We start from the raw sequence: 13,555 nt of genomic DNA, 5'->3' as shown, positions 1-13,555 counted from the left end.
GCACAACAAAAGACAGAGAATTTCATGAGGCTATTTACATAATGATGATAGAAACTGATGAGAGTATTTACAGATGAAGTATACTGAAATTGATCGAATGATTCGTACATCTCAGAGATGAAATAACGTAACATAGAAACACGAATAATCAAAACCGGGTTGCCAGATTCAAAGTCGGAATAAGATGCAACCTAAACACTAAAATGAAAATAAACAGGAAATATAAAACTTATTAGGAGTGGCAACACAAAGGTTCTTAAAAAAGAACACCCGATTGATTTTAAATATGATCAACAATACCCACATTATCCGTGACTTAGTGAATATCAGCGAAATCAAAAAGCCACAATAACGTAAGTTAAAATAAAATTATATATGAAAATACAATTAAAACAAAAAAAGAATGTTGATTGTACACATTTTTCCCACTATCTTATCGCAAACTGAACTGCAGGCAGAAGAAATCGAAACAATGAACTAAAAATGTAGATGTTTTTAAAAAAATGAGAAGAGAACATGAAAAGTTTTCAGCAAACGATCATGAAAAAATCTATTAAAATTTATATCGTGTAAAAAATTTTTTTCATAATTTTTGGAGCTATGTTTCTTTTTCGGTTCTTTGTCAATTAATCGAAGAAGTAAAATTTTTCTCTCTCCGTAGATATGTAAAGAAATTACTCAATTTTCGCAAATATATATAAAAAAAAATTAGATTATTCCGGAAAGTAAATAAAATCAGTGGAAAAAGATATTTCTATCCTTAGAAATATCTTTTAAGGATAGAAGGATTAAGGAAAATTTCTTCTTAATTTAACCTTAAAAGAAATATCTTTTAAGGTTAAATTAAGAAGAAATTTTCCAAGATATTGTCTCATTTAATTTGAACAAGTTAACAAAATGAGAATATTGGGTCCAAATATTTTAGTTCTTAAAATATTTTTGGAAAACCGATAATATATTTTTAAAAAAATTCTCAAAATACAACAAATTACCTCAGACCTTGAAAGCAAACTTCATTAAAACAATTATTTCTTCTATAGGATTGAGCATCTCTTTTATACTTTCTCGTATATGGTGCGTCAAAAAATTCGAACTGAAAATTTTGGGAAATCTGCACCTTTCAGACTTCCGAGTCCGAAAAGACATTTTTAGAATTATATCTGTTTGTGAAAGCGGTAATACAAAAGTGCTTTGAATTAAACGGGTGGAATTTAGTATGTGATCTTTAAACCAAATTTGTGAATTAATTAGTGAAATTTTGATCGAAATGCATTCACTTAAGTCTATCTAGATGTCCAAATACACGTGAACATAGTAGCTACAAAACGTAAAGAGCTAGATGAATGAAATTTGAATAGCATCTAAAGTGTACATCTTTATTAAATATTGAACCAAATCTCTTAAAGGATTGACCATCTGTACTTTCGCATGAACGTAAACTTAATAACTTCAAATATTGATGGTTTGAATAAATGAAATTTGGTATATGATCTTGGAGTTGCAATTGTAATTTTATGTCAAATTTTGATTTCAGTTGCTTGGAAAAAGGGCGTCGAAAATACATAATCGAATTTCCAGTACTTGACTGTTAGCATGGGACTGATCAATTGCCTGTACCCCTAAAAAATGGCGAAAGGTAATACGGCATATTAAATTCAAAGATCAATATTTAGTAACTATTGTTCGCCACTACTAAGTAATTATACAAGTACATATTTTCTTTACTACATAACGAAGCATACAAATCACACGTATAGGCCTCCTCAAAAGGGTTACTTGACCCCACCTTGAGGCATTCGATTAAATCTGAATGACCGGAATACCGCGGAAGCATTGGACGATTGAATCCTAACGGTCACGTAGGTGGCACGTCCCGTCATCGGTAAAGGGTAGCCAACTCCACACCTTTTCTGTACCCACTAGGATGACGAGAACCAGGCACCATGCCGGAAGCTCTTTAGCCCCATTCCTCCCCCCCAGGTTCCCCTCAAGGGGATTTGTTACTCTGAGAAACAAAGACCATGGCAAATCGTATGACAATATATGCAGTTGCAGAGTATTTCTCCGTCTTTTTGACCCTTCCATATAGCGCAGAATTCCGCGCACACGGACGTGTTGAGCGTTGCAGTATAGTGAAGAAAATCGAAAAACTCAGAATGGTTTTTTTGAAAAAAAAAAATTGAAACCAAAATTTGACACAGAACAACTTTAGAAAGAAAACCACATATTAAATTTCATTTACGCAAGTCGTTGCGTTTTTCGAGTTATCGTGTTTATATGCATGCGAAAATACAGACCGATAGGCGTTCAATCCTTTGACGTTTTTTGGTTCAAAATTTGATGTCGATCTACACTTTAAATGCTAAAATCACACTCCAAAGTTTGCATTTTATTGTTATCGTGTTCATTTGTATTCAAACAGAAAGAGAAACTTCTTGTGAATGGATTTTTATTGAAAGTCTATGAAGGTCTAAAAATTTGGTGTAGAAGTCACATAGCAAATATTACCTACCTAGCTCAAAGCGTTTTTGATATCATGTCCATAGACAGAAAGACTATTTCAAAAATGCATTTTTCAGACTTCGGGAGATCTGAAATGCGAAAAATTCCTCAGAATCACAAAATCATTTAATTTTTTTTTTTTTTTTTTTTTTTTTTTTACGATTTTAATATTTTTTCTATATAAAGAAAATAAAAAGGGCATTGGCAGACTATTCTTGTTGAAAACATTTCTCAGCAAAATTTTCACACATACACACGCACAAAGAATATAACTTTCATCTTGAACACATTTAAGCCCTCCATACAATTTAAAAACTTCTCGCCTATTCATGCATAACAATCGTGAAAGAATTACAGTCCAGAAATTGTACGCTTCAATGCACGAATACACTACTTTCACACGGCTTTGTAGTCACGCACTTGGCAACAAATGAATTAAAAGAGTTATTGCGTTACTGTACAAGATTCTTTAGTCTTTTGATTGTCAAATACTCTTTTCAAAAATGATTCTCCAGACTCAAAATTATCTTTCACAATAGTGCAAGCCACAACATATGAAAAATATTATGTAGGATGTTCGACAATAAATCTGAAGGTCATAAAAAAAATCCAGATCCAATCAACCAGCAATAAATATAAGAAAAAGTACAAACATCATGGATGGGATTAAAAAAAAAAACACTTTTTAAATCGCCATTTAAATTATTTTGCCTCAAACCTAGTTAGTTAAAAACTTTAGGTTAGAAACAAAACAGACATGTCCTATAGATTTGAAACTTTCAACCATGATACCTAGCAATTAATGCAGTATGATTTATTTATTTTTTAAAATAAAAACCATGTTTTCAACGCTTTTCAAAAAGGAAGAATTAAAAAGAATAAACATATGCTATAAATTTTTTTTATCACTTTTAACAAAGGACTTCTAGGATTGTGATAACATACTAATCGTACAGCAAGAAATACTATAAATTATTACAGGCATGTTATCCTCAGAAATACTTGTACAGGATTAATTTTTCTCCTAAAATTCCAAATATCAGAGTGTGTGTGTGGGGGGGGGGGGGAATTGAAAGAAATTAAAGATAATCAAAGTTGTCAATTGGTAATACTTTTGATACTAATCCATGCAATACACTGCGCAAAAAAAGTAGGACAGTCGTTTTCTGTAAATATTCTTTTATATTTTTATCATTGCTAATAGATTTTTGTGTAGGTTTTATTTTAAAAAGTTTTCTTTATTTTCATGTAAAAATGAAATAGTTAACACTATTTATAATTAGAAAGACGAGAATATATCATCTACATTGTGTAAAAAAAGTAGGAGGACACCTACTACATTTTTTTTATTTGATGGAATGTGCATAAGTAGAAGAGTAAGTATATACTTTTTTTAAACATTTTTTTCTCAGAAAAACGTAGTTTGTTAAAAATTTCACCGATGCTTTAATTTCGGAATGTCTAGAGCTAGACCCTTAAATGATTTTCAAAAGGGTCAAATTGTTGCACATAAAATGAAGGTAAAGGTATTAGAGAGATTCCTCGTATACTGCACGTCAGCCCGAATACAGTTTCTAACTTTGTTAAAAACCAAACAGAAACGGAATCTGAAAGTAGACTAGTAGCCCTAAAAAGTTAAAACCTCGTGATGAAAGAAAACTTGCTCATGAGCTTAAAAAGAGTACTGGAAGTATTGCAAAAGCTCGAAATCAAGGAAATCAAGCAGGACTTATTCATGTGTCCAAGCAAACAGTATACAACTACATCCAAAGGTCCAAAAGATTCGTTTTCAACAACGGGAGGCATCACCCAAAGTGGAAACAAACACATATTAATAATCGTTTGTCTTGAGCTAAGCAACACATGTCATGGACCACAAAATTCCAGAAGAAAAGAAAATTTAACTTAGAAGGTCCAGACGATTATTAATACTGGCATTGTTTAAAGAATGCAGAACAATATTATTCAACTAGACAAATGGGGGGAGGAAGTTTCATGATTTGGTTAGCAGTTGGCTATAGAGGAAGAACAAGTTTGGTCTTTCTCAATGGTAGGCAGAAGCATACAGACTACATTAATGTTCTGAATTCTGAGCTTCTTCCTTATTGCTCCCAAGTAGGAGGAGAACAGTTGATGTTTCAACAAGATGGAGCCTCAATTTACACCGCCAATGGAGTTAAAAATGGTTCGTTGCAAATAATGTGCAGGTTTTATCATGGCCAGCTAAAAGTTCCGATCTGAATATAGTAGAAAATATCTGGCCAATGCTTGTTCGTCGAGTATACGCTGGTGGGAAGCAGTTTGAATCGCTCTCTGAGCTTTGTGTGACCTTAAATATCCCATGGAATAATTCTTGTCAAATAGAAATCTAATCTTTGTATGATTCACTTCCAAACAGAATATTTGAAGTCATAAAAGCTAATGGAAAGAGTATTCTTTACTAAAACCGCTTATATTTTGTTCTTTTTATAACTGTCCTACTTTTTTTAAAGTTGTTTCTTTTTTTTTTTTTTTTGTCATTTATACTTCATTTTTGAATACCATGGTAATGATGCAAATATTTTTTCGGTAAAGGATCTAAAAAATAATTGCAGTAAAAATGAAAATAAAACCTTATTTTTAAGAATACTAGTGCCCTACTTTTTTTTTTACACAATGTATCTATTTGTCTTATCTTAGTTACTTAGTTCCACTAAGCAATGAAGGCAATTTCATACCCAAAGAATATGGACATTTTTGCATACATGTGCTATCATAATAATTTTTGCCAACAGCTATGGGCTAATTATCGCCACATTTGAATTATGTAAAAAACAACACATTTGTGAAAAATAGAGAAAACTTACTTTTTCATTTTTTTTTGTCACAGAGTTTAAGTTAGTGCAGCATACAAAAATCTTACTCAAGGAAAAAAATTTAATTTAGTTATATACTCTTACTCCTCCCATTTTTCAAGAGAAAATTAATAAATAATAATTTTGTTAGCAAGGTAATGCGATTTGAGAAGTATTTTGCAATATTAAATTTAATTTTCTAATTTTGAAGAAGCCATAACATTTTTGGTAACCTAGTCAATCTTACAAAACGAAAGTGTTTAACAAATGAATCGTAGAATTAAATTTTAAATAATTTCATTGGAATTGAATGTTATATCGATTTCTAATTTTTTTTCTATAGAATGTTTAATAATAAGTAAGTAAAGCAATTATTTTTATGAAATTATGAATAATAAGGGAAATTTTAGTTTGATTTAAACCTACATTCATATTTGTGAAAAAGTATGTCAAGGGATTATGTAACTACAATGAAAAAAAAAATATGTTTCTTTATTATGATTTTATTTGTAGAGAGATTTGAGAATTTCACAAATAATGTTTTATGAATAATGATAACATAAAACACAAAATGCTGAACACATGAACACAGAAGAAAAAAAAAACAGTAAATATAGATTCACATCATAAACTTTAAAAAGATATTACACAGAAAGAAAAAAAAAATATCAAACAAAAGAAAATTTGATGGGAAAGAGATAGTTAATACAAAGTCCTGAGAAACATTTGTCAAAAAGCAAAATAAGGAATGCAGAAACAATATTTTAAATATGTGCAAATTCTAAAACTAAATGCACATTACTTTTAAGAGAATCAAACATAAAAGAAATACCACAATATAAAACACACCAACTGAGGAAATGTATCAAAAACCTGATTCAATCTTTAAATACAATTGTGGTAAATGAACTAGTAATGAAGACATTTAAGCACAGTAAATGCAAAAAACATCGTTTTTAAATATAATTTTTAAAAGAAAATAAATTTAATAAAAATTAATAAAATTTTCTGATTTACTAGTACAGTAGTCTCAAATAAACAAGCACTGCATCAATCTAGTCTCTCTTATCAGGATGTGATTAAACCCTCTAGGGGCCCTTAAGGCAATCTAAGTCTGGGGCCCCTTGCCTCCTTCCCAACTTCAAAAACCAGATATTGTTATTATTTTAAGTTTAATTTATAAAAGCAATGTTATTACATTTTGACAAACTTAAATAGCAGAATATTTAATTTCATGTTACTTTCAAGAAAGGAGTTTTTAGAATTTCGGCGTTAAAAAGATTTTAAGTTTGAATTCAAAAATAATTTCAACAGAATTATGGAATTTTATACTATTCAATGATAAATTTTAAAATTATATAGCTTATATCTTGTTAGAATTATAAAACATAAAAAAAACTTGGCAAAGGCAGTAAATTAGGAATGCTATTAGAATAATATTTCAAAATTTAAGCAATGCTTAATTTTGTTTTAACAAGTGCATGACCTTTGTTTAAGACCTCTTACTGTTTGTGAAAATAGCACAAATTAAAAAATAGAGATCTTGGGGGCAGGGCAGAATCATGAGGCCCCTAGGAATTTGCTTACTTTGCCTATTTACCAACTCTGCTTTTATTGTCCAACAATTTAATAAAGCCAAATGGGAAGCCGTAAATAAAAATATCCCTGTATGTCAATAAAAGTGCTCAAAGGCATGACAAACAATAGTTTATTAATTATATTTTGTAGCAATATTATATTAAACCTATTTTTTATATTTTGTGCAATAAACACAGTTTTTGCAATTAAAACACGTAATCCAGCAGCTGGGCCGAAACATGCAGGATTACTGAGAGTCTGCTGTATTTACAATGTTTAATTAAATCAATAATGCACTGCAGTTAGCTAAATTGAGAAATCAATAATTGATATAACTCAGGAACATCATTTCACTGGAATCATCAATTCTCAGGAATAATACATCATTTCACTTTTCTTTGCATTTTAACTATAGCAATCTTAAAAAAACAAAACTATCTTACTTATGAACAAATAAGATGCTTAAATGTGTAAATAAAACTATGGAGTGGAACAAAACATAGTAAACTTTGTTGGATATTATTGAAATTCCCCAATCTACTGTAAATATTTTAAATTTTACTATACTATAAAAATAATGAAAATAAAAATTGAGATGATTTAATTAATAATGAATTTCAATTAAAGAAAGGCACTAGCAGACATATGTCACCAACAACATTAATGGTATAAATACAGAGTTAGATAACTACAATATACATTATAAAGTTAATATGAAAAATATTATTAGGAATATATGCCACAAGCATAACAGATATCTTATATAAATGTATTGTACAATGAAGTGCAAAACATGTTGGCAGAATTGACAATAAAAAGAACTTAATAAAATTCACATCCAACTTTATATTTATAATTATGTTTTTAAAAAATAAATGTTAAAAATGACATAAAAATACAAAATATTAATTGCTAAGAAACAACAATCTAAATTAAGTAATTTAATTTTTATAACATATATATTGCATATTTTTTTCTTCAATTCAGAAACTGAATTTGTTACACATATATATTTTACATTCTAAATATTTAGATATGCTATAAACATGATGTGATAAGTTAACATTCTTTAAATGATATTATTAATTTGTAGATTTGCCAAACTTAAATACTGAAACAAAAGACTGATAAAAAAAATTATAATATTCACAAAGAAAATAATTTGATTCAAAATTTTAAACCCATAATTTCTAATTATACATTAAAGTTTGGACCTGTAGTTATTTTTTTAAAATATGAATTTACTTATTTCACAAGAAACAATCAAGTACTTAGCATCAACATCCTACAAAGCCTTAGAAAGAATTAGATGAGTATGCATCAAGTTATGAAATTTGGCACAGCATAAAGAGAGCACCAGCTATTAACAAAGATGCTAAAGTTTGGCACATGGTTATTATTAATATTAGCACAAAAAGAGAGTGCAGAAGCTACATTACATAAAGATAACAGATCGGGAAGATAGGATGCTTATTCCTAGATTATTTAGTAAAATGAAGTTCTTTATTTAAAATTCCAGATGGAAAAAAAACTAAGATAAAGCAAAAGTTTAAGAAAACTATTTTTACATGTATTATAAAATATAAGTGAGAAAAAATTAGCATTATTATGCAAAGATGGACCTTCAACATGATACAATCTGTTGGGTATAGAATTATTGCTATTTCTATTCAGCACTTTTGATATAACAAGGGTGTTAATAAAACTTTCATATAAAAGAAAGTAAAATGCAAGTGAATTATTTTATTACACATTTTTCAATTACATGCAATAATTAATAATAATATTATACATATAGCACTAGAAATTTTAAAAAAAAGTCAACAGTGTTAGATCAAAATTAAGAAAAAAGTATAGTTTCTTAAAGATTACACCACTGTTAAAAAAGCTGCAATTAATAATTATAACAAAATCACAATTGTTTTGAGTCAATGCATTCTATAAAAAAGTAATTGCTGATTTAAAATAATTGTTTAAAAAATAAAAATAATTTAGTATTAAGAAAAATAATCACCAAATTAATTGATACGACCAACAAAATGCATGAAAAAAATATCAAACACTGAACTGACAGAAGTGCATAATGAGAAGCAGGTTTAGCAGATATTGATATAAATTAATGCAAAAAACACCTTGCCTTTTAAAATTATTATGCATAGCTTATTGATCTGAACAGATCTTTATGTTAATAATTATTCATTCAACATCATTAAGCATGACTACAGTGTTTCATTTTAGTGAAGAAATTTTACAAAAAGCAAAATGAAAAGAGAAATGTTGAATCTAACAAATTTACTTCATAGCATAAGCTGTCTAATTTTTAAAAATTCCTCACTACTCTTGAATATTTAGCAAATACATTTAAAGACAGGATGTTTAATAAAAATTAGGCATTACTCACTCATTAAATAAATATTTGTAATAAAACACTGAATTTAAAATTGCATATGTATAAAATCTAGTACCATCAGAAAAGATAGATCTCAATCTAGAAAAATATGGAAAATTTTAATTAAATTCTAAAAAAAAAGATAATGTAATGAGCTTTTGAGGATGGGAAATTAAAAATCATATGTTATTGCATAGATATTCTTCCCCTTTCTTCTTACAACAAAAATATATCCATCTATAAAAAAAAATGATATTTTGAAGTAGAAGGTTTTATACACTAATCTAATCTCCCGTGACATTTCAAGTATAGTAATTAATAAAAAACTTTTTTCTAAATTTACAGCAGGAAAATAATATAATATAATTAAAAAGGTGAAAAAAAGTCCTTAATTTAATTTTTTTCCTCCTTAAAAAGTTTTAAATGTTTTATGATTCAAATTTTAATATTATGCTTTCATTTATAACTATTCTTATTCTTGTTCATGAACTAAAGGTTAAGAAGATCTGGAAGGAGAAAACTACTATATATAATAATAGCTTATACTGATAATTTAAGCAGCATTTATAACCATGTCTAAATTTTTAAACTACTTCAAGAAAACTAGCATCGCATGTCATCTCTGTGCAAATGAATTTTTTAAAACATTGTTAATTGAATCAAATGTTTTTTTAAATATAGACACTTTGCAAGATAGATGCCATTCTAGAAATTTTTACAGACATTTTTGATGCATAAATGAAAACATTTGATCGAAGCAATTTTTTTTAGCCAAAACTAGTATACCAGAGAATTCACAAAGTAAGTCACAGTTCATAGAAACTACAAATTTCGAAAATATTTTCACTTCTTCAAATTATTGTGAATTAATATTGACAATAGAACACAATATGAGAATATCAACAGTTGGTGTGAAGAGTATGATCATAAACAAAAAAGTGATATAGTAATACTTCTACATCAGTCATATGAAAATAAATAAACATTAAAAAACTACACTGTATATGCACTAAAATGAACAATTGACATAAAAAAAAAAAAGGCCAAGACAGAAACATACAATAATCAGTGTTAAATAACAAATTACATTAAAAACAAGAATCATAAGCAGTACATTAAAAACAAATACAGACAAGGATGTAAGAAAACAAAATTTGCATCAGGCATAGTTAAGTTATAGCTGCTCTGGTAGACACACATTGTCTATATCACAAGAGAACCTATCTTTAGAAATACTTTGAAAATTTCAGGCAATCATTACATATCATTTCAACACTTTATCACAGTAAAGAAATGGATCAGTCAGTAGTCTCTGCCAATAAACACTCAAAATATATAATAATGGCAGAAAACTACTATGCTTGCTTGCCTTAGTCAGGTCACCCAATGAATATTTTAAGAACAATCCTTACATTTTTAAAATAAATGCAAAAATATATAACTCAAGATGGACATAAAAATAAAAAATTAAATTATTTACCTCTCAACAGATTATTAAATTCCAATAATTATTAAGGAAACTGGTTCATATATATATCTATATAGTTTGTAGCACATATTTTAAAACAAATATATGTATCGAACAAATCTGCTTTATATCAGATAATGTAAAATATTTTTTAAATTTATACCTCTAATAAATTGAGTTCCGAAATTCAATTTTTGAGTAAAATGTTTAAATTAATTGATAGAATTAATAAAATACTTTTAGTAGTTCACAATGGATATTTTCTTAATGTATTAAAAAATTTATAAGACTATTTTATTAATTTTTAAGTCAGCAAAAATTTTGCCTTTTTCTTAACATAGAAAGAAATTTACAGAAATTTAATAATAAAGTTAAAATCAAATTTTAATGAAAAATCTTCTTACTAAGGAAAACAAAAGATAGTTAAGATTAACCTACTGAAATCCTATTTTGGAATAAAAATGTTCTCTTGTTTCTAGTGAAGCTCAACAATGCCAAGTACTTGTTAATGAGTATGTATTAGATTTAAATTCTAATCTAACAAGAACCAGCATGAAAAATTGATGGCAGTGAATGATATTGCAACGCTGGTACTTATACATCAAAAGCAAGATTATTGCAGACAATTTCATTACAGTGCCTTAAATCATTATGTCTTTTTAAATACATTTTAGGAAATTAATAGAATCAACAAGAAGGTTAGCACTGTATTCTCAAAAAAATAATCACGTTTTTAAAAATTAATAAATTATCACAGAGAATCAATATATGTAGACACTAAAATTATCAGATCTCTTCCTGTCACTACTACCTAAAAAAGAATACACTTTAAAAGCCTTATAATATTTACTTTATGATAGGAACATACAATGTTCAAGTAGAGCATTCATCCACAGAAGTTGCAAAATTCTGGCTATGAATGACACTGGCAATTCACAACAATATTCATTGAGTGACGCTGGACAGAGAAAAAGATTGCGATTACTGCTACCTAGATGGCACCAGCGGCCTATGATAATACTGCATCGTTCGATTCCAGAGAGCTAGAATTGTTTCTGAATCAGAATTCGGGTAGCCAAAAAGATAAGGCTTGATTACATTCTCACTATTCAACCACTTATCCACATCAATAGCTGTCAAGGCAAGTTTTTCGGTAAAATCGACATGCGAAATACCCACATGGCTTGCCAATGTACCTGTTACATGCACATCATCTACCCAGAAGTAAGGTATTTTGGAAGATAAAAGGTATAGTTTAAAAACAACATCTGGACTCATAAGTACACCCCAGCCAGCACAATAAGTAGGATACTTCCTAGCAGGGTACTCCTTGAAGCTCACTCGCCACTTGCTTCGCTGACTGCGTTTCACGTGGGGTGAACGGATTAAGTAACACATCATAAGATTTGCCACACCGCCCGTCTGTCCAAAAGTATCTTTGAGGAAGGTTGTAAGTTGAAAAATATCAACAAATATGTCATCATCTGTTTTGAAAACAAAGCGGGCTTGCCGACAGTAGTAAGTAACCCACTTTAAGCCCATAACATGTTTATATGTGAGATTGCGATAGCTGTCCACAAAATTACCTTGAACCACATCATGGTAGAGAGCATTTTCTTCCTCAATCTGTTGCTGTACTTTAGTTTCATTAACAGTACCCAACAGAAAGACTATTTTCATAGGATCATGAGCTAAATTTCCTTCATGTCCCCATGTATTTCTGAAAGGAAATATATATATATATTAAAATTGAGAACAATTACTTAGACAAATCAACATTTCAAACTACTGTAAGTTGATTATTTGGCATGAAAAAAGTTTGTCTACATTCAATCAAGGAAAGTTTTAAATAATAAAGAGAAAGAGAAGATCACAAAGGATGCTCTTCTAATTTTTCCATATTCTTAGATAATATAATACTGTCTGTTTATCTTCTAAGATTTGTAATCCCTTAATGTATTATGAAAGGCAGGAAAGGGGAGGGGTTAAAGCCTCAGAATTGTAAAGTCAAACAGCAAAATCTCCTTTTTACCACTAACTTTCGTGTAAATTAATACAATGGCATAAAATACATTTTTTAGCTTAATGAAGAATTAATCGTATTCACTTAACATGAATACAAAACGAAAACAGTCAAAACATTGATACAAGATTTAACACAAAATTTCATATCAATCTACAATTCTGATAAAATTGTTAGTAATTTGCAAAAGGCAACAAGTTGAATTGTTGTCTTCACATTTATAACACTTTTTACATAAAATAATATTCAATCAAGTGTTTTATATGATCTATTGTACTTCAAATTTAAAAAGAGCTAATAACTAATCATTTCATCATAAAAATATTAAAGATAATCTGTACAGAGTGTTGAGTTAAAGTATGAAGATTTAGATGTCTTATTTTCAAGAAATACAGAGTTTAAAACAGAAACAATTTCTGATGTATATGTATATATAATTCTTTTTAAAGCCATTTAATTTTAAGATAAGAACACTTTCTACTTTAACATATGAATAGCAACTGTTTACATTTTTCTCGACCTTAATTAAAACTGCTGAACTAGCAGTTTTTTTTCCTTTAATTTCACATCAAGTAATGGAGCTCTCCATTTTAAAATTACATTAAAGCTCTGTACAGGTTCCTGATTGTGTCTTTCATTTTCAATGAGATACATAACAAATCAATTCATTTCTAGAGACATAAAAACAATATTTTCAAAACTGCCAATTTGCCCTGCATCCAAGTGCAAGGCTCTAGCATACAATTATAATTACATATACA

At 28.6% G+C, this 13,555-nt stretch overlaps 1 protein-coding gene across 2 annotated transcripts in view; it reads right to left on the bottom strand.

The window, feature by feature from the left end:
- Window positions 1–5,900: 5,900 nt before the first annotated feature.
- Window positions 5,901–13,555, bottom strand: part of LOC129968933 (beta-1,3-galactosyltransferase 5-like) — a 128,411-nt gene continuing 120,756 nt past the window's right edge. For both annotated transcript variants that reach the window (XM_056083291.1, XM_056083292.1), the window contains one exon: window positions 5,901–12,491. In XM_056083291.1, the coding sequence (XP_055939266.1) occupies window positions 11,759–12,491 (733 nt within the window). In that variant the 3' untranslated portion in view covers window positions 5,901–11,758. The remainder of the gene's footprint in view (window positions 12,492–13,555) is intronic.

Source organism: Argiope bruennichi, chromosome 5, assembly GCF_947563725.1.
Source record: "Argiope bruennichi chromosome 5, qqArgBrue1.1, whole genome shotgun sequence".
Lineage (NCBI taxonomy): Eukaryota > Metazoa > Arthropoda > Arachnida > Araneae > Araneidae > Argiope > Argiope bruennichi.
The sequence above is the reverse complement of the archived record's forward strand: the minus strand, read 5'-3'. Positions and strand labels throughout refer to the sequence as shown.